The 22307-nt window shown below is 43.4% G+C and overlaps 1 protein-coding gene across 1 annotated transcript in view; it reads right to left on the reverse strand.

Annotated features, from left to right (window-relative positions):
* The window catches only part of PDE9A (phosphodiesterase 9A), a 79602-nt gene that overhangs the window by 51657 nt on the left and 5638 nt on the right, over positions 1-22307 (reverse strand). The window contains exons 2-4 of the mRNA XM_077818132.1: positions 15761-15831; positions 13884-13961; positions 12884-12927 (exon numbers count right to left, since the gene is read on the reverse strand). Of these exons, the coding sequence (XP_077674258.1) occupies positions 12884-12927; positions 13884-13961; positions 15761-15831 (193 nt within the window). The remainder of the gene's footprint in view (positions 1-12883; positions 12928-13883; positions 13962-15760; positions 15832-22307) is intronic.

Below are 22307 nucleotides of genomic sequence, written 5' to 3' on the forward strand. Positions count from 1 at the left end.
GTCCCAAACTCTTTGTTTTGCGCTATTTATCCAAATGTAATGTAACCAATAGAGAAGGAATCAGCAATAGGACATTTTAAAGTGGAACAGGCCTATAATTCTAAAAGGAAATCTTGGGTAAAAAATTTTAAAGCATTTAAATAACTTCCGCACCTAAGCATCATTTTCAAAAGTAACTTAGGTACTATTAAAAATGGTACCCCTTAACTCTTTTGTCCGAAATGTTATGATCCTCACTGGCCTTGATATCCTTTGCTGGCATTTGGTTTGTTTTTTAGGCTGTATTTACTGACATTCAGTAAAACTATAAATATATATGAAAAAGAAATAACTTTGACTGGACAAGAGTCTGTGGCACGAATGCAAATTAAAGTAAGATGGAGCATTTGAAATAACATTAAACATAAATGTGTCCAAAGTTTTGGACTAAGTGAGGTAAATCTAGAAAGTAAACATGGAAGATGTATCTGTTGTTGACATTGCTTGGGAGATAACCTACTTCTACATTAGATTTTGCTACTCACGCTTTAATTTTTACCTCTGTGCACATGGCTTATGCCTTCTTCCCCATTCAAGCATGGACTTAAATGAGAATTAACATCTATGCATCCCACCTGCAGCAGAGACCACCTCACTAGTCCGTACATTCTGCTTTACCAATATGCTACAGGCTACATTCTGCTTTACCAATATGCTACAAGATAATATCCTTGTATTATCACAGTGCCCAACAGCCCCAGTTAAGGACCAATCATAGTATCAGTATTTCCAAGTAAAATCCCAGTTACAGAGCTCTGTTCTAAACCACTGATAATGCAGCAGGACAGCAAAGTTGCTTTGTACTACACAAACATCCTTAGGATAAAGCAGAAAAGTGCATAATCCTGAGGTCTTACTCCTGGGGGAATTCTTTGCCAAAAAATAAAAAATTCTGAACACAACATTTTTAAATTCTGCATATTTTATTTGTCAAAATAACATAATATAATCACACCAGTTTCAATTATTTTGGTAATTTATTTCAGAATACCTGTCAGCAAGTATGTCTGTAACAATACAGACAACAAAAATGATTCAGGAAAGGTTTTTTGACAAATAGATTAATTACTAGGCATATTAATACAGACATCGGAGTAATAATTCATTTGAACTGTGATACAGAAATGTATTTCCTATGCTCCTCAGAAGTAATGCAAAAGCTTGGGGGAGCCAAGGGTAACAGAGGAGCTGAGGGAGATGGAAGTAATTGCTTTGGAGGATCCTGGGTGTGAACTTGGAGAGTTGTTGGGTATGGGTGGGAGAAGTATGGAACAGGGTTTTTTTTGTGCAGGAAAGGATTGTTAGGGAGCCTTCCCCATGCAGACCCTGGCTGACCCTTAGTCTCTCTCATTCAGTCAGGCACATCTGCCCCTGTCCGCATGTGTCCCTGCATCCCCACTCAGCCAGCCCCCCCATATGTCTCTGCAGCCCCTTCCCTCTGCCCCATGTGTCCCTGTACCCCCATCCTTATTCAGCCCCTACCCTAGTCTGTGCCTCCCACTGGCCCTTCTGAACCCCAATCTGTGACCCCCCAGCAGGTCCATGTGCCACACCCTATCCATCCCTCGCCTCCTGACCTTGCCCCATGGGCAGGGCACTTTGAGGAACGCAGCCTCTTCTCTTCCCTATCTGCAGCTGGGGCAGCTCCCACCCCAGAGTGGCTGCTCTCTGTTCCGGCACACAGTGGCTCCTAGAGGGTGAAAGGCATAACTGCAGCACTTCTTGGCAGAATGTATTTTCTGCTGAGAAAAAAATATTCTGTACTGCACACGAATTCTGCATGTCCGCAGTGGTGCAGAATTCCCCCAGGAGTAGTCTCTACCCAGGGAAAAGCTCCTAATAGAGTAATGGGAATCTTGCCTGCGTAAGGATGGCAGGATCAGACCACTAAATTTATATTATATGGTAATATATTAATTGATTTATTTTTTAAATAAAACAGACTTTCTTTAAAAAATTCTTAGTATACTTTAAAAAGTTGCTAACCTTTAAAAAATGTAAGTGCATAAAATGCTAATATGAAGTGCCAGGTTGACAGCGCTGGAGAACAGAGTCCTCTGAGTATCCATAGGAGAGGGAGAGCATTGGCATTTGCAGTACAAACTTCCCAAGCACTTTCCCCTGAAAATCAAACCTAACCCATCTCTACAGCCTTGTCTACAGTAGGGAATTAAAATGTAAAAATACCACCATTGCCAGCACTGGTTCAGCTGCACTGTTGTTTGCAACATTGGAGGTCCTAGTGTAGACAGCTCTCTGTCTCCAGCAGCTATGTCCATTAAACTTGCTCAGCAGAGTAGTTCAGGTTTCCTCTATCTAGTAAATCCCCAGACTCTTTGCTGAGATTATCCACAAGACCATGCAATTAGTGTTTGAAACAGCAACTGCTTCTTAAACAAGATACTAGATTTTAAGAAGTAGGTTCTTTTAGTTAGGTTTAAAAAAGTAAAATGAGAAAATGGTGCTAATATAATCCCCTGTCCTCCACAAATGAAGTCCAGTAACAATATGCTATATTTCTCTCACTCTCTTCTGGAAATGCAAGCTAAACATTTGATATTCTCACATATGTTTTAAATATATTTTTAATATATTGGCACACACACATTTATTGTCATTTCTAAACAACATATTGTCATTTCTAACAGCTGCCTCTTGTACTTTTCTGATATACCAAAATGTATCATGAATATAACATACATAATGCAAAATACATTTTGGAAAAGAATCAGTTGTATACACATGTAAGAAATAGATACCCAACATATAAAATATATTTCTTTAAAACAGCTTCTGTTTCCTTTGAGAGCATCCATTATCACTAGGCTACTCTTCAAAATATTACAGTTAATTATGAGAGATATCAGTAATACTTCTCAGGAACATTTGCTTTTATTTTCCAAATGATTTGATTATTACATGAATGTGACTCTAAAATGGGACAAGCACACAGTAATCTGAAAGTCTAGGATCTAATTCATGCTCTGTTGTGTTTTTATTTTATTCGATTCCCGGGTTCAGTGACCCGAAGAGCAAATAAAAAGATTTGTTCCATTACAGGGAATAGTTTTCAGTTATCTCAGAAAGGGTTTTAAAACTGCTGTTGAAAATCAAAGAGCTGAAACAAAACAAATAATACTTCTTATTTAAAATACCAGGAAAGCTTCATCTCTGCTTACCGTATACAATGCCTGGAATGCTACGAGTCCAGCAGTAAGAATAAACACAGAAACCTGCGTACCCTGAATTCAATGCCTCTCAGATCTGTCTCAATGGCTGTAGCATACAAGAGAGTGACAAGTTGCTTTTAAAAACCAACCCAGTAACAAAACTAGATGTTCTACTTTCACTCCTTCCGCCTGTCAAAACTCACTAAGTACCAGGACATTCTAATCCAGGGAACAATCAACTGCAATGTGATGTTTATGGATGTAATAAATGACTTTCAAAACAAAAATGTGTTTTTACAACCCTAGAGTGCAATAAATATATATGACTAACAATGGTAGTTCCTCTCATCTTAAAGAGACAAAGCACCATTTCTTTTCACCATTTTAATCAAGAATGATATAATTGCTTATACAAAAAAAAAAAAAAGAATTATGCAGACACCATTTAATCTCTCTGGCTCAGATCCTCAAAGGCATTTAGGACCCTAGCTCCCATTGAAATCAATGGGAGTTAGGTGCCTAAAAACCTTTGAGGATCTGCACTTCTGTGCCTCAATTTCCCATCTGTAAAATGAGGATAATAATAATCTTCCCATTCTCCTATCTTCTGTCTGTTGTATCTATTTAGCTCTTTTGGGCAGGGAATGGCTCTTACTATGGGCCAGATTGCAATCTCCCTCTCATGCTGAATACTGCCTTATGCCATCAGTAATCTCATTGATTTCACTGCAGCTCCTTGTGTAACTTAATGTGCATCAGGATATCGCAATCTGACCTTACATGTATGCACAGTGCATAGCACAATGCTTCATTAGGGCCTCTAGCTCCTACTGGAATGCAAACATGCAACGTAATTGTCACCTTCATTCTGAAATTCACATTTACAAAAGTGGATATGGTTTTACAAGACAAGAGTTTTTGCATAATTTGCAAAGGACTTCAGTTTTGCTCCCCAACATTTTTCAAGTGAAAATCAGAAGGTTTACACCCACCCAATGATATTGCAGTAAAATAATGCTGCACAGTTTACAGGCCAAATTCAACTCTTTCTGCAGCTATCTGTTACCTATTCTGCACTTGCTCTGTGTGGAGCTCTCGGCAAGGTTTCTTGTATGACGACAATGGAAATTCATCCCCAAATGAAAGGGAGTACTTGTGGCACCTTAGAGACTAACCAATTTATTTGAGCGTAAGCTTTCGTGAGCTACAGCTCACTTCATCGGGCACCCGATGAAGTGAGCTGTAGCTCATGAAAGCTTATGCTCAAATAAATTGGTTAGTCTCTAACGTGCAACAAGTACTCCTTTTCTTTTTGCGAACACAGACTAACACGGCTGTTACTCTGATCCCCAAATGAGGGCATGATATTCAGCAGTGCTTCCACAGCCTGGATATGAGCTCTGCAATATAGGATCAGAGAGGAGGAGTTTGCCCTTTTTCTTTAAAGGCCAAATTCCAGCAGCCTTCAGGTTTGGCCAGAAAACAGGTGCATACCAATGCTGTAAAAGCACTTTCTTTGTCAAGTGTACTGTGCCAGACTGCTGCCATGCACAGATTTTTCCTGCCAGAATCAGGAGAAATTTAGAGTAGGACAGGTATATGCTGGGCTGAGTAGGTTACACACACACTAAAACAGGTGGCCTCATATCCCATAATCCCTCGGTGCCTTCTTTAGAATGGCCAGAGTTACAATCCCTCCCCTGCTTCACCTCTGGCCCCAGACAGCTATTGCAGCCTACAAGTATGGGGAGGCAGAAGCAGGGATCTTACCACTTCCCACTGAGTTGCTCACGGGGCACAGGGAGTAGCAGGCAATTTGGTCCTGTTCCCCTGAAAAACAGTCAGAATTGCATTTTGAGCAGGTCAAAGCAGGTGGTGGGGCGGGGGGAGGTTGTGGCTTACCTCACACTTCCCTAGGTGGCCAAGCAAGGCCTGTGATAATCTCAGCCTAAGGACCAGAATCAGGCTGGATAATTTCTGCCCCATGGTCCCATCCTCAACACACCTACCCGAGCTTGTGCCTCTGTCCAGCTCGCAGTCAGGATTTATCTCTAAGCATTTTGTTTTGATAAGGATGATAGCCCTTCCAAATGTAAAAGATCAGAAGAACAAAAGCCTTAGAAATGGGCACAATGAGAGCTGGTTAGGAATTTTTTGACAAAATGTGTTTTTATTGGAAAATGCCGATTCATCAAAACCAAAGCTTTCCATGGAAATTTGGATGGAAATGTTGCTGAGGTCTAAGCTGGAATTTCTGGGAACAGAAGAGACCCTCCGCACAATAGTCATTTGATTAGGGCCTTCACCTGGGATGTGGTAGACCCAGGTTCAAGTGCCCATTCTGAAGCAGGCAGAGTTGCCTCCCACATTCCAGCTAAGTGCCCTACCCACTGGACTATAGAGTCAGTCTCAATTTCTCCTGTTGGACTTTGCAGAAATAATTAATAAACACAGGACCAGAGAGCTCAGGCAGAGGACAGGCTTAAACCTGCATCTCCTACATTCCAGGAGAGGGCCTTAACCACTAGGCTAGTCTCTTGCTCTTGCTAAGGGTCTCTTGCTCTGCCCCCCTGAAAATTTTTTAAAGGTCATGGTTTTGTTCCACTGCAGAACAAAAACAAATTCTGAAACCTTGAAATTTTTCACAAAACGGAATTCTTGTTTTGTAGCCAGCTCTAATTCTGACCCCAAATCCATTGCAGCTCATCATCTAAGATTGCTCCACAAGTTAATTAGGGCTGAAACTTGCAAACCCTTACTCAGGTGAGTACTCTCTTTGCAAGTTACAGTAGCTACTGTTGGATTTACACTGGCGTACCCAAGATCAGAGTCCAGCCCACGAGCTACTTGTGTGAATAAGTTATGTAGGGAACAGCTTTGCAGCATGGGGACCTTTTCCCTGAAGACATTGTTTAGAATGAGCATGTCACACTCTTGCATAAGTTTTAAGAGTTATCTTGTCTCCTAAATGAAAATAGATCATCATATATGTAGATTCAGGCATTGGTGACAAGTTTCTGTCATTTCACAAATAACGAATAGGTACAATAGGCTATATATAACCATTCAAAAAAATCTGTGGGTCTCACTTATATATCATCAATGGGCTCATCAATCAGCAAGGCGGGTATATAAACAGATTTGCGCACAGGTCTCGTACCAGGCAGCTACATTAATTTGTGTAGATCCAACTCTTCCAATTCATGCTGGTATCTCTGGGAAAGAATCATGGGCTTTCTTCCATATGAGTGGTTGATAACAAGCTAATTGACAAGGAAAATAAAGGGCAACTGAAGTTGGAGGCAGAGATGCATTCTTCGCTCTTTGTCTGGCCAACAGAATATGAAATGCACTGGTAACTGTTCCTAATGCTGAGGCTCTGTAGAAAGAAGTGGTAAAGGCATTAATTGCCCTGTGCGTTTGTCTAGATATCATCTCAGTTGATAAGACAAAGAGGCTACTGATCTCTTTGCATTTCAATATGCAGTCCAAATTTGGTCATGAGGTTACTTTGTTATACTTTTCCCAAGGACTTGTCTGACTGAGCTAGTGACAGTGGTGCTAGGAAAAGCTCAGAGGTGAATTGGGTGCATCTAAGTGATGACAAAGGCCTCAGAAAGAAAACGCTAGAGAGGAATTTAGTTTTATTGTTTTCCTTAAGGGTTGGAATTCTGTAGGATTTGATCTTCAGCATAATTTAACTCGCATCTATCGTATTAAGAAGTGCTTGAACTTTAGTTGTTCCAAAACACTACTGTCATGAATCTGTGAGTCCTAAGACCATTTTAACTTCAGGAATGAGACCGCTGTCTTCACATTGCAGAAATCTAAGCTACTTGTGATATAACAGCACTCACTGGAGTTAACGGAGGATGCCCCTATCATGTGACTGTGGTAATCTTCCGCAGTCCTGACCTGTGTGACTATGGCCAGGACAAAGACTGGCCTCTTACCAGTACACCTGTGCATCACACCTTTACGCTATGTCTACAGTACAAACTTTGGTTGATGCAAGTTATGTCAGAGTAAAGCTGCTGCAGTTAGTATATGCTTGTGCGTGCACACTTGTCTCCTGGCATCGGCGCTTTGCGATAGTCACCAGGAGTGCTTGTATTGATGTACAACCACTGGCTCAGCAGGTGCAGAATGACAGCTGAATGTGCTTTTGGTAGATTGAGGGGTCGCTGGTGTTGTTTATTCACAAGATTGGATTTCAGTGAGAAAAACATCCCAATAGTTATAGCTGCCTGCTGTGCCCTGCATTATAGCTGTGAAGCAAAGGGGAAAAAGTTGCTGCTGGAGTGGAGGGTGAAGCAGCTGTCTGCTGAGTTTAAACAGCCAGACACAAGGGCTATTAGAAGATCTCAAGGAGCTATATGGCTCAGGGAGGCTTTGAAAGGGCACTTTATCAGTGAGCCACAGTAATATGGTGTGGTGTGGTGTGCTCTACCTGGCCCTGCTGTGAGGGGGCCTGTTAGGAATTGTATGGTGCTTGGTGTACATCTATGCATGTAACAGTCAATGTACCTATTAATTTTGTGCTGCTTGCTGTACATTTTGATTATTATACTGTGTGGGTTTGTCCCTGATCCTGTGAGTTGTGTCACACTATGCAGGAACAAGTAAGTGGGTGCTTTCAGAACTGCTACGCACTCTGCAAGGTATGTTATGAACTGATGAAGATGTTCCAAATAATTGAATTTTATTCAGTAACAAAACCAGTGCAGAGAAAAATCTGTGCAATTTAAAAGCAAATACACTCAAAACTTTAATAAATTAATAGAACAAAATGTATCAAGGGGAAAGAATATTCATATCCATTTGTGCTACACATACAGCTACCGTGGCTTTCATAAGGTCAGTGAAGCAGTGGTGGTCCTTAATGTCCCCTTGTGTGGTAGGGCTGTGGACCCTGGTGCCATGTGGAATGTTGATGGGTAGCTGCAGGGAAGTGCTGTAATGGAGTTCGCCATGGACTGCAAAGGGAGGAGACCCCAGGATTGTTGAACCCGTAGATCCACAAGAGCCTGTAGCATCTGTGTTTGCTGCAAGAAAAGCCCCATTATGTCCTGATGCATCTCTCTTTCCTTTTCCTGCTGGGAACCCTGGGCCTTTCTCCTCTCCACACTCTCCTTCTCCAGGCTGTCTGCAATGTTCACCTTCCAGGCCCTCTGCTCCCATTCTCATGTAGCACTATCTTGCAGGATCTCACTGAACATGTTGTCCCAAGTCCTCTTCTTTCTCCTCCTTATCTGGCTCAGGTATTCTGCTGGTGTGAAGGGGGAACCCCTTCAAGGCTGCAACTTCAGCAGTTACAGATAAAACACAGAGGGACCCTTGTCAGTATAATCACAACAGAAAGCAAAAGTTAAAGTTCAGAACTCACTTCCCTCGCTCCCCCAAAGTTTTAAACAGGCCATGCCTATTGACACTTCTGCTTTGGAGTGCTTGTATACGGCACCACTCAGCACCAGCCGTGGTGAATAAGTCTTGCTAGGGGTGAGGGAAATGAGGCAGGAATTGCTCAGTTGCATGAAACTAGGGCAGTGGCACTGAATACTGGCACCATTTTCCACAGACTGTGGTGATTTTAGCTGATATCTCATTCCTGAGGTTGACAAAGGCACAGAGATCACAGCTGCTGCTGGTGACCCAAAGTTGCTTAGGCCTGTATGCTGCTAGCCTGTGTACTGCAATGGCCTGCTGAAGTTACCGCTGACTGGCATGGGAAAGTGTCTTACCGCACAGGAAGAAATAAGGCTGCCATCCCTAGAAACCTTCTCGAAAGGACTGCAAAATACATCTATGAAAGTTTCATCGAGATCTCTCAGAAGGATTCAAGGGACATCCCTGTGGACATAAACAAATTTCTCCTCATGGTACACACCTTGCCTAACTCTATAGGGGAATGAAAAGCATATAACAACACTACTTCTCTTTTTTGTACTGCTGCCTCTTCTAGTAGAAATAAAATAATGCAAAATCGATAAATGTGTCCTGTTAAGTTGGGAGTGCCACCACTGTAATGGGAAATAAATTTACACACTTACCCCAAGATCCTTCCCTTCCATTGGGCTCACTCGTTCTTGATTGCCAGGACTGACTAGATGCATTGGAGTCTCAAACAGGTCCTGGCTAATGGCATAGCTGGACCCCTCCCCTGGTTGCTTGTCTCCCATCTTCCTCCTCCTCCTTGCTGTTCAGGTCAGGGAACTGTGGCTCAGGCTCCCTGGAGGCATCCACGGTGGTGGGTTCTCCTCTAAGTATGGCATGCAGTTCTTTGTGAAAACAGCAGGCCTGTGGATCACTATTGGCCTCCCTGGCCTTCAGGTATGCCTGACATGCCCTTTTACTTTCATGCGGCCCTGCTGCTGGTCCCTGTCATACACCTTCTCCTGCAACCCCCATGCAATCTGCTCATAGATAGCCACATTTCTATGGTGGGTCCATAGCTGTGCTTGCAGAGCCTCTTCTCGCCACAGGCCTAGGAGATCCAGTATCTCCTGTCTATGCCAAGCTGGAGCTCATCTGGAGCATGTAGCCAGCATGGTCTGTTGGGCAGTTGTTCACAACAGTGGAGAGCTTCCAGGTGTGCTCACCAAGCTGGGCAATCAGGAACAGGCATTTTCAAAATTCATGGGGCATTAAAAGGAAGGAGGGGCCTTCTGGTCTCTGTGCTCCTGGGCAGTGAAGTTCACAACTGAGAGCAGAGTGGTCAATGTAGGGATTGTGGGACAGCTGCTGGAGGACTGCTAGGGTCAACACAGGTAACTCAGTGTCTTTGCTTGCACAGCATTGACCTCTGTACATCAATCATGGCTCAATGCTGCTTGGGGAGGCACGTGTAACTGCGTTGCTGTAACGAGGCGCTTACATTGGTGTGAGACAAATTTCAGGGTAGACACATGCACAACTAGGTCAATGCAAAATGGCTTACGTCGACCTAACTTTGTAGCGTAGACCAGGCCTCACTGTGGTGAAACTGCTGATTATATTCCTTTCCAAGGGTCAAACTTTCCAATCTCATCTTTCATGCTCCTCTTTGCTCCATTTACCCATACTTCACTGTTTTCCAGCTGTGTCAGAGAGCAGTGAAAAGAGCAGTGCTAGCTACACCCCGTATGGAAACTGCTGTGAGCCTTTTTTGGCATCTATTTGACTAACAGCTAGTTGCTTCTGAAAGCAGAATGTGATTGCACCCTCCTTTCATGAAGTCAGGGTTGTTTAAAAAGAAAGAACTAGAACTGAGTATTTTTACAGAAAAGAACACTTTCCCACTCTCAATTCTTTTTATCCCCTGAAAAAGTTCAGGAATGTTTAAAATTAATGGCAACCAATGTAAATGAGAAACAGAAACAAAAGAAACATTAATTCCCTTGCATACAGTCCAACTTGCTTCTCTTTTTCCAAAACAGAAAATGTTTGCCTGCTTCGGCTACTATACCACCAGGAATTTCCAGCCCTTTCCAGCTTAGATCTTTGGGAATCCCTACTTCGTAAAATGAAGCAAGAAGCCACAGACAGTATGAAAATGATGAGCTGTACTCTGCACAAAGCATTCTCCCCTCCCCCCACCCTCAGCTGACCAAAAAACCAGGACTATCAGAAAGTGTGAAAAGGCAAATGTGCTCTTGGAAAATACAAAGTGGGCTTCGTGTAAATAAAGCCAAACTACCTGGAGCCATCGGGTGTGATTCTCAGCCAGTGTAAATCAGTGTAGCTCGACTGCAGAGCCACACTTACGCATACCAAATGAGGATCTGTCCCTTTTTGTAGATGAGGCAAGCAAACAATGATACTAGTCGGAATTTAAGGAAGGGCACACCTCCTAAAACCCCTTTCCTTCTCATTTGATAATGCAGGTATTTAGCTCCTAGGCCAAGAGTTCTGACACTTTTACAGTGTGGAGCACATTTTAATAAGAAGAATATTTCTCAGGCTTGCTCCCTTCCCATTTGCTATCACATGGACCCCTCTCCTCTCATTTGGATAGCCTTCCTCAGTCTTCAGCAGTCACTGCTATGTGAAGTCTCTTTACTGTCATAAAATCTTTTCCCCTTTTCAATCCATTCTATTCCTTTCCCTTGTCCTGCTCCCCTGCACATGCTTCTCTGTCACCCGTTCCCTCTCTCCTGACATGCTTCCCAATTGCTTGGCCCTCCCCTGGACATATTGCCAGGCTGCCTCATTTCCTTTTCCTCTGGATATTCCTCTTCCAATGGAAGCTAGCAGATGCAGCTAGGGCCAGGCTATTCTTCCTTGTTTCTAGCTGCCTTTACAGGCCTCTGCACACTTCTTTGCAGTGCAAAGTCAGCATCCCTCTAGAACAGGGGTTCTCAAACTTAATTGCACCACGACCCCCTTCTGACAACAAAAATTACTACATAACCCCAGGAGTGGAGACTGTAGCCTGAGCCCACCTGACTCCCACCACCTCGAGTGGGGGGAACAAAGCCAAAGCCCCAGGGCTTCAGCCCCAGGCTGGGGGCCTGTAACCTAAGGCCCGCCACCCGGGGCTGAAGCCCTTGGGCTTCGGCTTTGGTCCTGGGTAGTGGGGTTTAGGCTTTGGCCAGCAAGTCTAACGTCATCCCTGGAGACCCACAGCTTGAGAACCACTGCTCTAGAACCAGGTAGACAGAAGCAGCCACTACCACATGACTAGCTGGCTCCCTGCTGAACACAAAAATGTGCTTGTGAACCTCCTGTGCTCGCCACACCAAACTCTGGGAGCTGCTGGCCTAAGCATGTTGCTCAAAAGCAGAGAGAAAACGTGAAGCAGATCGGACTGAAGTGAAAGTGCCATTTCTGTTCCTTTGGAGAAGGAACATCTTAGCTGCTTTGGAGAACAGGCCCCTGAAAGCACACATGGTATATGCAATGTTGTTGTCCACCCAGAGCTTCTTCAGTCATGTCACATTTATTTAGAGCAACTGAACCTGCGCCCAGTAAATGTTTGAAGGAACGACACCCTTTCCTCAGCCTGTTAGTGCTACCTAGGGTACAAATGTTGTGCCCAACTTTGAGGAGATGTTTGCAGAGGTAAAAAACAAAACAAAACACTACAAAACACTTTCAAAAGTGATCAGCAACAGCCTTACCCTTACTGATCTCAGTGGGAACGGTATGTCTACACAGCAGCTAGACACCCGTGGCTGGCCTGTGCCAGCTGACTAGGGCTCACAGGGCTTGGGCTGCAGGGCTGTTTCATTGCTCTGTACACTTCTGATTTTTCTACCTTGCAGGATCCTAGATCCCAGGCTCCAGCCTGAACCCAGACATCTACACAACAATGAAACAGCCCCACAGCCTGAACCAGAGGGGCTGGCACAGGCCAGCCATGGGTGTCTAGTTGCTGTGTAGACATACCCTGAGACTTTTAGCATTGACCTCAGTGGGAGTGGAGTTAGACCAGTGGTGAGTCCTTTTGAAAATTCCATGCTACATGTTCACAGATGTGTCTCCAACTTGAATTTAACCACTTTTTACTTGGGAGTTAAATATTTTACACAGTTCTTGATTATGGCATAGCCACAGCCATGTCAGATCAATTTTTTTTTTTTTGCAGTATAGCTAGAGAACATACAAGTAATACATTTTCCAGATTATTTTAATCCCAAACTACCAGCTCAGTCAAAGGCGTTTTAGTAAATATGACTAAAATAGAGGTGTTTTACCTGATAACTGTCCAGTGGCCACAGGTCTCACTTTATACGGAGTACTGCAAAATATCAAAGAGGGCTGGTTACAATGACACTGATAAAACACTTTGTGTTTTCTGTACAGGACTGGTGTACATGCCATGAAGAGTGGGAGGAAGTATATGAATGCATTCTGAGCCAGCTTGAAACTTGTGGGTTGAAAATTTACCCATGGAAATAAAGAACATGCACTTTCTATGAATTTATCACCTTCAAATTTGCCACTGCACTGGTAGTCAAGGACTTGTTCAGGCTGCTTTAGTGCCACCAGAACACACCATGGTCACACTACAAGCACAGCAGAAATCTCTCCCCTTTGGGGAGAGTCAGGTTAGCTTGGAAATAGAGGTGTCAAGGAAACAGTCACTGGGAAGAAGAAAGTTCCTTGGGGCAGGGACAGACTTTTTGTTCTGTTTGTACAGTGCCTAGCATACTGAGGTCCTGGCCCATGACTGGGGTGGGGGCCTAGGCACTGTGGTAATACAAATAAATAAATAATAATGAGAGTGGCCACGGTAAAAAAAATAGCAAGGCAGAGCAAGCTCTGAGAAGCCAGGGAACAAAAATAAATGGGGTTCAGAGCAGTTGGGCTTGGAGCAGCACCTCATAAAAGCCGGAACCCCCCCGTTTCCAAATAATGACATGCCTAAGTTCTAACAGAGAAATAAAAAAGACTGTGAATTAAGGGAGCTGGGAGCCTTTGGAGTAAACATAGTGGGTTGTAAACGGATGTTCTACATGAAATACTTATGTGCAGTAGTTTTTCCTCAGATAACTCCGCCTACTTTAATAGCAGGTAAAATTACAAACCAAAGAGGCATTAGTGTTATAATCTTGTGCCCAACTTCTGCTGACAGCTATCTCCCACTGCACAGGCTCTCCTGCCACATTGCACAGGAAAGGTGTTTATGGCTAAACAAACCCTCTTCCCTGGGCTTGACGCTATTTTACAATATCGCGTCCTCCTCAGGCTTACCTCTCTGAGTTTGCTGGCATTGTTGGATCGATGGATACCATGCAATTATCAACTGTCAAAAGTGAGATAGTTGTGTTCCTGAAAGACACAAATCAAAGAGGTTTATTTAACCTAGAAAGTGACGGTCCTGATTCTGTGCTGCCTCAGACCTTGCATTGCACAGGTATAACTGGCTAAGTGGGCTTAAAACACTCCTATTTTAAGTAGCTACTGTATCTCACCCACTTTGCACTGATGTAGATGACTACACCAGGGGCAAGGCAGTGGAAAATTAGGTCCTTAATGGCTATGTTCTGTACAGTATAACCACAAGAGACATTTGTGATTAAAATGCAATTGTGGTCTTGTCTTTCCCCAGAGGGAACTTTGCTCCCTATAAAATCACATATGCTGTGCTGTTGAATAATCAGATACTGACTTCTACTGAGGAGGTATCATGATTTATTGACTTGGCAGATATATATTGACGGAGTTAAAAATCAATAAAAATACTTACCTTGAGATAATACACACAAAATCCAACCCCCTCCAAGCTACACAAGTGATTATCAGTGTTGTTATCCACTTCTTTTACAAAAGGGAATTCTGAAATTGTTAAAGAAACTCCTTCACAACAAACAAAAACAAAACACCAACAGCAATTGAAAAGAGGGCAATGTTTTCTGAATATTAGTTTGCTAGTTTGGGCACCACAGACTGAACTGTGCTCACCAGAAGCTTGTTTGAAATTAGTGAAACTTCAGCAGCCCTTTGTATGGCCCTATTTAAAACAAACCATAACCTAACCTGTTTAACTGAAACCCTCCTGTTGTTGTCCATGAATGGCTTACATTGTTAAACAAGGTTTTCTGAGGGACAGTGGAAGTGCTTGACATCACAGGCAAATGACAGTTGTTGAGCTCTCCAATATCAAAGGAGGGGTAATAGCAAGGGTAAACAGCAAAGCTTGTTGGATTCCATCCCAGAGTTTTATGTAAATAATAGTCAGTAGGATTCTCCAGATGCCCACAGAGTTAACCACACTCAATAACCCTGTGATTTAATGTTTTTCTTGGGTTTTGTACTGTGGGTGTGTACATCTAAGGGACATCATACTCCTCTCTGCATACCCCTTTTAGAGGGTTCTGTGATGTCTAGGGAGCAGTGGGAACTGGACTCCAGCGCATAGGCAAAGGGCTGCTGGCCGATTCCCCCAGATTCATGGGTGAAACCTCCAACCAATTCTCTTTGTGGAGGATAGGTACACCAAACTCTATCCCAAATGAAACAATTAACAAGAAACTCCAGGAGTGGAAACTAATGGAATTTTTAGACCGCTCCCCACCTCACAAAAATAACCCAGTTAAAGGAGAACATGGCCTGGAACAAGGGACTCAGTGACATTTTTTGTTTGTTTGTCCCATTTGTGCAAAATTCTAGTGGGTACTCTGTTTGGATACCAGGAACCTTGAACAAGAGTGGTATAGTTCTATTTGACAGTGCCCCAAATGTAAAACTGGCATCCTTGACTGGGCTTGTCTGTGCACAATTTCTCAAAACATCCCTCTCTTCTATTCTATTCCTTATACCAGACTAATATTGTGATATCCGAGCACCTTCCAATAGTGCATTAAGCCCTCTTCTGTTATTCATTATGCATGAATTACTGTTACCCCAATTTCTGATTCTCACATTCTGTAACTTGAGATATGCCTAAGATGCAAAATTCAAATCTGGGTTCAGATCTAGATTTTGAAATATATTCTCCTCTTCCCAAAACTCAGGGATTGTTGGGTGTGAGGTTCCATTTTGGGCCCACCTCTGAATTGTTCTGAAGAGGGAAGGAACCAAGGTGAAAGGTGTGTTAGCCCTTGTCAAATGTATCAAGTGATGCCTACCTTGGTAACCCAGTTGCAATGCAGAAGAGGTCAACAATATCTCTGGAATTGCAGTATTTACTGAAGACCACCTTCCGAGCAAAACAGCAGCATGAAGAAAAACAAGAAAAAGAAGAGAAGGTACAGTTAAATTCCATTGGACATGGACCTCATGTACTGGCTTTACGTAAATGACCATTCTTGCTTTTAAAATATCTGATTTGCCCTGGGCATCGAAATTCTTTCCTCCCTTTCTTATCTTCCCCCTTTTCTAATTCATTTATTTTCAATGAGAAAGCAGAGCAGGAAAGGGGATTTTGGAATCCTAACCGAACTATCTACAAATCTAGCATATGGTATCTGAAATGACAGCAAAAGAAACTTTATCATTAATCTAGAGAATGATCGTGATCTATAAAATGGGTCAGATCCTCAGTGTCAATTTGCATTGGTTAATTCAAGTCAACGGTGCTGCACTGATTTATATCAGCTGAGGATCCGGTCCTGTAATTTAGATGGAATGTAATATTTTCCAAGAAAGCCAAACTTCCCACTGTAATGTATGGCACTATTGCAGTACTATTAAGTTAGCAGTTGAATCCACTTGAGATTAATTTTTCCAACTGCTGTTGACGCCCAAAGAATGCCCTTTATCCTTTTACACACAAAAAATTATGTTAAAAAACACTATTAAGGTTGCAAAGACAACCCTAAAAGATGTCAGTTTAAAAATCTCCAAAAGTCAGGAAATGCTGGCATTAGGTGTTCCATGCCATCCCTTTGTGCATTTGCATTATGATACAGTCTTTAATTACATGATCACATACTATTTTTTCCATTGGACCCCTGCCTCTTTCAGTGCACAGGATAGACCTGCTCTGGAGATGAAGCATGATTGTGTTGTAAAGAAGACTGTTGTCTGTCAGACCCCTGCTTCATTTGTTGCAGAAGTTAGAAGATGTGGGGAAGGGGATTGCAGGAAGAGAAAGGACACACTCGTGGTCCTCCTGCAATCCCCTGCCTCATTCCTTTCACCACACAGACCTCTGCCGTTCGAGTAACTGATAGCAGTAGTAGGCTGTCTTCCTGTATGTGGACCAGCACTAGAGGGGGGACAGGACGCTTTGCCAGTGGGTGTCACACATATTTGCCTACAGCAGAGGAATGGTGAGACTCAAGGATCTTGCTTTCCATTCCAGGCTCTGATGGGGAGTGTGCTCTACTGGGCATGGATTCTTCTGTTTATTCCCCCCCCAAGCATGACCCCTTCTCTAGCCTGTTCCAATTCGGTTGCTTCCTCACTCCTAGCTCCTTCTTCCAATCTCATTCTCTTCACTTGGCAGCTCCTAGTCTCCATGCCTCAGGCTTCTCACCCCAGTCCCAACCTCCTTGCTCAGCCAGTCCCAGTTCTCCCCTCCTGGCTTCTCATCCAGTCTGCCTCTCTCCCCAACCCTGGCCTCCAGTTGCCCCCTCCACCCACATTCCCAGTCTCCTCATCCAACTTCACTGTTCTCTCTTGCGTCCCAGCTCTTTGAACCACTCTCTTTGTCCAGTCAGTCCCACTTCTCCTCTGCACCCAGCTCCTCATCAGATCTCTCTCCCTTCCCCGGCCACTTCCTTCACTCTTCCCCCACTCAGTTCCAGTATCCTCCCACCTACTGGCTTGCTCCCCATTACCTTCCCTGGCTCCCAGTCTTAGTCTCCCTCCTGCCCTAACTGCTGATCTGATCCATGTGTCCCTCCCCATGGCCTTCCCTAGCTCATAATCCCAGTCTCTTTATTCATCCAGTCGCAGTCTCCTTGACCAGCCTGCCCAAGTCTCCCTCTCCCCCCACCCACCATCAGCCTGAAGCCCCACTCAGGCTCCTTGTTCTAATCTAGTCTTCCTCACGTCTGGCTCTTGTCTTTGCAGCACCCTCCTCCTCACTGCCTGGACCCCACTCATTCAGGTATCTAGATTAAATGTACAGGATTGAACAATTAGATCATTAAAAACCTGAGACAGATCATTACCAGTTATTACATGTTATTTGGAAAGTAACTGGCATCAATTTACCCTATATGGCTATTTTGATAATCACCACAGTGATGGACCTTAGTTTATTACAGTCCAGCTGCAATCAAAGCAGTAAATCAAGGTTTTAAATATATTTTAATCAGATTTAGATATGACTGAAATCCTGCTCTTAGCAAAACACAGCATCTTTCAGAGGTTCTAGCTACTAAAACTGTCCGACACAATATCACAAGCCCATTATTGTACAAACAACTGACAAATGCAATAATTTAGGAGATGATGGCAATTGTAGCTGAACTTAGAACGAACTTTTGTGACATGCTGGGAGCGCTATTTCAGGTGTCCGGGGTTCTCATTCTGGAAATCAATTATTAGTGACCAGAAACTGGGATAAGAGTGGGATAAGATAAAAAAAATATTCAGGAAGCACTAAAGGTCAGAAAGCCAGCCCGTTTCATGAAGGAAAACACAAGGCTTTCAATGAAGCCAGGATGAATTTTTAAAAGTTCCAAATAATAATGAAAGAGTGAAAAGTTAGGCAATAAAGATATTCCTTTGTGGTTATATTTAAGTGGACTATGGGCTAGATTCCTAATTTTCTTGGTCTTTTAAAAGTTTGATAGAAACTGATTCATAAATCGCTTGCTGCATTTTGCTAAGGAGAGCAAGATTTGAATGATTGTCTTTAGGTTTTCTTTTAAACCAATGATTTTATGCTGTAAAAGGTCTTTTCCTTTGTCAGTTGCTGCGCTCTTCTGATTGGCTTCCTTCTCTTTTCAAACAAAGCAGTCAGCCAGCAAGCAATCATTTCCCAGCAAATATACAATTGTTTCTGTGATTGTCTGCACATTCTTACTCCCAATGAAGTAAATGGGAGTTTTCCTGGTGATTTCTCAGTGGGAAAAGAGTTGGGCCCTTTGTTCTGAGACTGTGGCGGTGAGTTATTTTGCCTTAGGGCTCGATTAATGAGCTAGTAGTATCCTTTCTATTTTACATTATGTGTAACTTGTGGGGGGGGTGGACTTTGGGCATGTGTGTGCGCCATTTATAGCCCTAGCAAAGTCTGAAAAGCCAATTCACTCAGAGCCTGCTTTTATTCCAGAGACATTAGCAATTTTCACCATCTATGGGTGAACCACAGCAATATTAGCTTGCAAACATCCATTGCCACCTAGGGTGAACAGATAGCAAGTGTGAAAAAATCAGGACAGGGGGTGGGGGATAATTGGCGTCTATATAAGACAAAGCCCCAAATATTGGGACTTTCCTTATAAAATTGGGACATCTGGTCACCCTAGTTGCCAATGGGAAAATGATTAGCCACTGACCTGTCACAGTCTGTGGTAACCTGCTTCCAGATGGCAACTGCAGCTCACTTCTGGCCTCTCTCAACTGCATGTCCCAGTACTTGAGGGCCAAGGGAAGCTCATCACACACTCCAGAAAGGCATCTTTCCTCATACAGAAGTTCTAGAACCACTGACGGTCATCCTAGGTCTGCATGATAATGCAGTCCCATCGCTCCGTGCTTGTGGTCCTGCTCCAGAATTGCCAATCAGCTTACTGGGATTCCACAGCTATTAAAAGCTGCATTAACTGTCTCCACTGCTCCATATCTCCATGCAGCCTGCATGATCTCCTTAGCAAGCCCTGCTGCCATCGTTTTCTCAGGATGACAAGCAGCTGCTGAAATGCCCTCTGTTGTGTCTGATGTCCTGTATCCGTCTTAAGTTGCATTAATGCCAGCACCTCAGAGTAGGAGACATGGTTACCAACAGATTGGGATGGAGGTCTATCCTGGACAGAAATCTAGAGAGTGCCAAACAAGAAGTACTTCACTGAGTTGGTGGGCTAAGACCACGTCCACACAGGTGCCCAGGTTGTCCCAATATACGCTTCCACAAAATAATAATTCATAGAGCAGCGCAGCTTAGAGTAGGACTAAGAACTATGGGACGTGCTCCCAGAAGTTCTATGGCCTTACAGGCACGAGTACAGTATCAGTGTGGGTGCAGCAATTCCACTGTGGCTTTGCAGTGAGGGCACTTACACTGCTGCTAGGCCAACTTGGGTGCCAATCACTTGAATGACCAAAATCATGTGACTGTAGTGAAGGGTGCTGGCACTCTGACTGAATTCTTCTACGTACCCATAGAAGAGATATAGCACAGGCAGGGGCAATTCAGGTTGCCCTACACTGCCCCAGCAACACACTTCAGCTTGCTCTGGAGAACTGACATCTAGGGTTTAATGGTGGATTGAGGAAATATAGCCATTCTTTGTTAACTTCACTGGCAAGGGTGACATGATTGTGTGGATTCTTATCTGCTGGGAACTGGACTGGTGCCACTAGGTTAATTTCAAATAGACCTCATGTTGTAGCAACTTTTGGTAACTACAATTTTGGACTGGATTTGAACTCGCCACCTTGAGAGAGAAGGCTCTATATTTCACCAGCTATTTCCTTCCCTGTCCAGTTCCCTGCAGAAATGCTGTCTCAAAGTTCTCTTCATTGAACTATCAGAGCCAGCTCAGTTTAGTCATTTTTATTCTGGTTCTCTTTTAACAACACTCTAAAGGTAGGGGAGAGGGTGCTAGAGGGTTCAGTCTGAATTTGCAGATTGCGAACTTCAAGATCCCCAACCATATATAAATCCAGTTAACTGCATCTCCCTCATGCATGTGCCAGACAGCAATGGAAGGAATATAATCCTCAAAAACATTATAGCAACTGCACATAGTTTGCTTCCCCTGTTTTAGGGTTAACATTTGCTACATTTCAGTCCCTGTTGCCCCCTTGTCTTTAGAGGAATTTCCAATAGGCTTAGAAAAAAGGACAGTGAAACTGGTCATCATTTAATATTTTGCACAATCATTTTAATAAGCCTCCAACAAAGCCAACATGTAGCCATTTGATTTAAGCACAGGATATGCTCGGATTGCTTCTGAGGGTAACATGAAGCAAGGAAAGAAAGCAGAGTGACTAATGAGATGACTGAGACTTTCTGGAGTGGAAATAATAGTTAGATTAAGTGTGCAAAGAGTGTGAAATAGGCCACTGAGTCAGCGCTAATGCTTATTGACTGGGCTTTGGGTCATATCCACAATGTTAATATTTCTGTAACTTTTTTAGACAAATGTCCTTTCTATCTTAGTCCCTTCTGTACAGCTCTGGTGTGTGTCAAAGATCTCATGTTACTTTGCAGAGAGGTTAGAGATTAATAACCCGTGTCTTGCCCAATATTCCCACTCAATAAAATATATTTTAATACTCAAGGCTGAGCAGGAGCGATTATTAAAGATACAATAACTGCTCTGATTACACATAGTTGTAAACTGGTAGGGCTGAGACTAATTACTTTGTATTTCACTTTGGGAAATGGATACCATGAGTAGGAAACAGTGTATTAACTCAAATTCTGTTCTATATTTAGCTTCAGAGTATCTCATCGTCCACATGTCCAGAATTCTATCCCTTATCAATTTTTGTTGATCATTGGATTTCGTTCCAATTTTTCAACAAACATTTGAATTTTTTTTCCCTGGTAAAATTCCTAATTGAGTAGTGCAAAAAATACTTTCGAAGTAAGCCTGTGCTTGGCTTCCAGCCCTTTGTATGGTAGTATCAACCCCTTGGATCTGACATCGGTAGCCCTTAGGTGATGTATTTTTTCAGTCAGTAAAATAGGCAGGATCACTGTCAAACTGTACGGGGTTTGCGACCTTTTAAAAGTATGTAAAACACTAGTGTCTGTAGAATAACACTGCAGCATAGCTTGTGTCGTACAACATACCATAATAAGGCAGCAGATGGTGCCTAAGTGCAAGCAGCCAAGTTTTGGTGGATCAATCGCCAATAGGGGCAAGAAGCCAGAGGATTCCAGAACAGTTGGGAGGAGTAGGTGGAGAGACAGAGGGGAGAAGCGCCTCGGTGGAGAAGGAGGAGGACTGTGTTGCGCTGAGTGTGGGTGTCTGTGAGCCCAGGGAACAAGCCTGTGATGAGCACTGCTAGACTGCAACTAGTGGTGGACACTTTGGATTCAGACTCACATGTGTCCCAAGGGCAGGTGAAGGCTGAGTAGCCAGGGAGCAAGGTACCCCAACAGGTCAGCGGTCCAGACTGAGCAGCCACCAAGCAGCGCGCTCCACCAAGCTAGCGCATTTCTGCTTTATGTGCACCTCTGGTGTGATCTGAGGCCGTGTGTGTGTGTGTGTGTGTGAGAGAGATAGTTTTGGATATCTTGGGGGGGGGGGGCGGGCCAGAAAGGGGAGGGATGGTACCTATTGTTTCACTGTTGCTGTTGAATTCCCTTCAGTCACCCATCCCTTTTCAGCCCATCGGTCTGTACCCATTCCCTTGCTTATATTCCTTTATACAAATGGTCTCAGAATTCCCGTCTGTGAAATTGGGTCTTTGTGTTCGGGGCCTCTGGATCCATGTAAGCAAAGGGGGTCTATGCCCAAACCAAAGAGAAATATGTTCAGGTCATGCTACCTTAGGACATCTACCAACACCTGTGTCCGGCTCAGAGAAAGGGTAGGGAGCTGGCAC

Source organism: Eretmochelys imbricata, chromosome 1 (genome assembly GCF_965152235.1).
Source record: "Eretmochelys imbricata isolate rEreImb1 chromosome 1, rEreImb1.hap1, whole genome shotgun sequence".
Taxonomy (NCBI): Eukaryota; Metazoa; Chordata; order Testudines; family Cheloniidae; genus Eretmochelys; species Eretmochelys imbricata.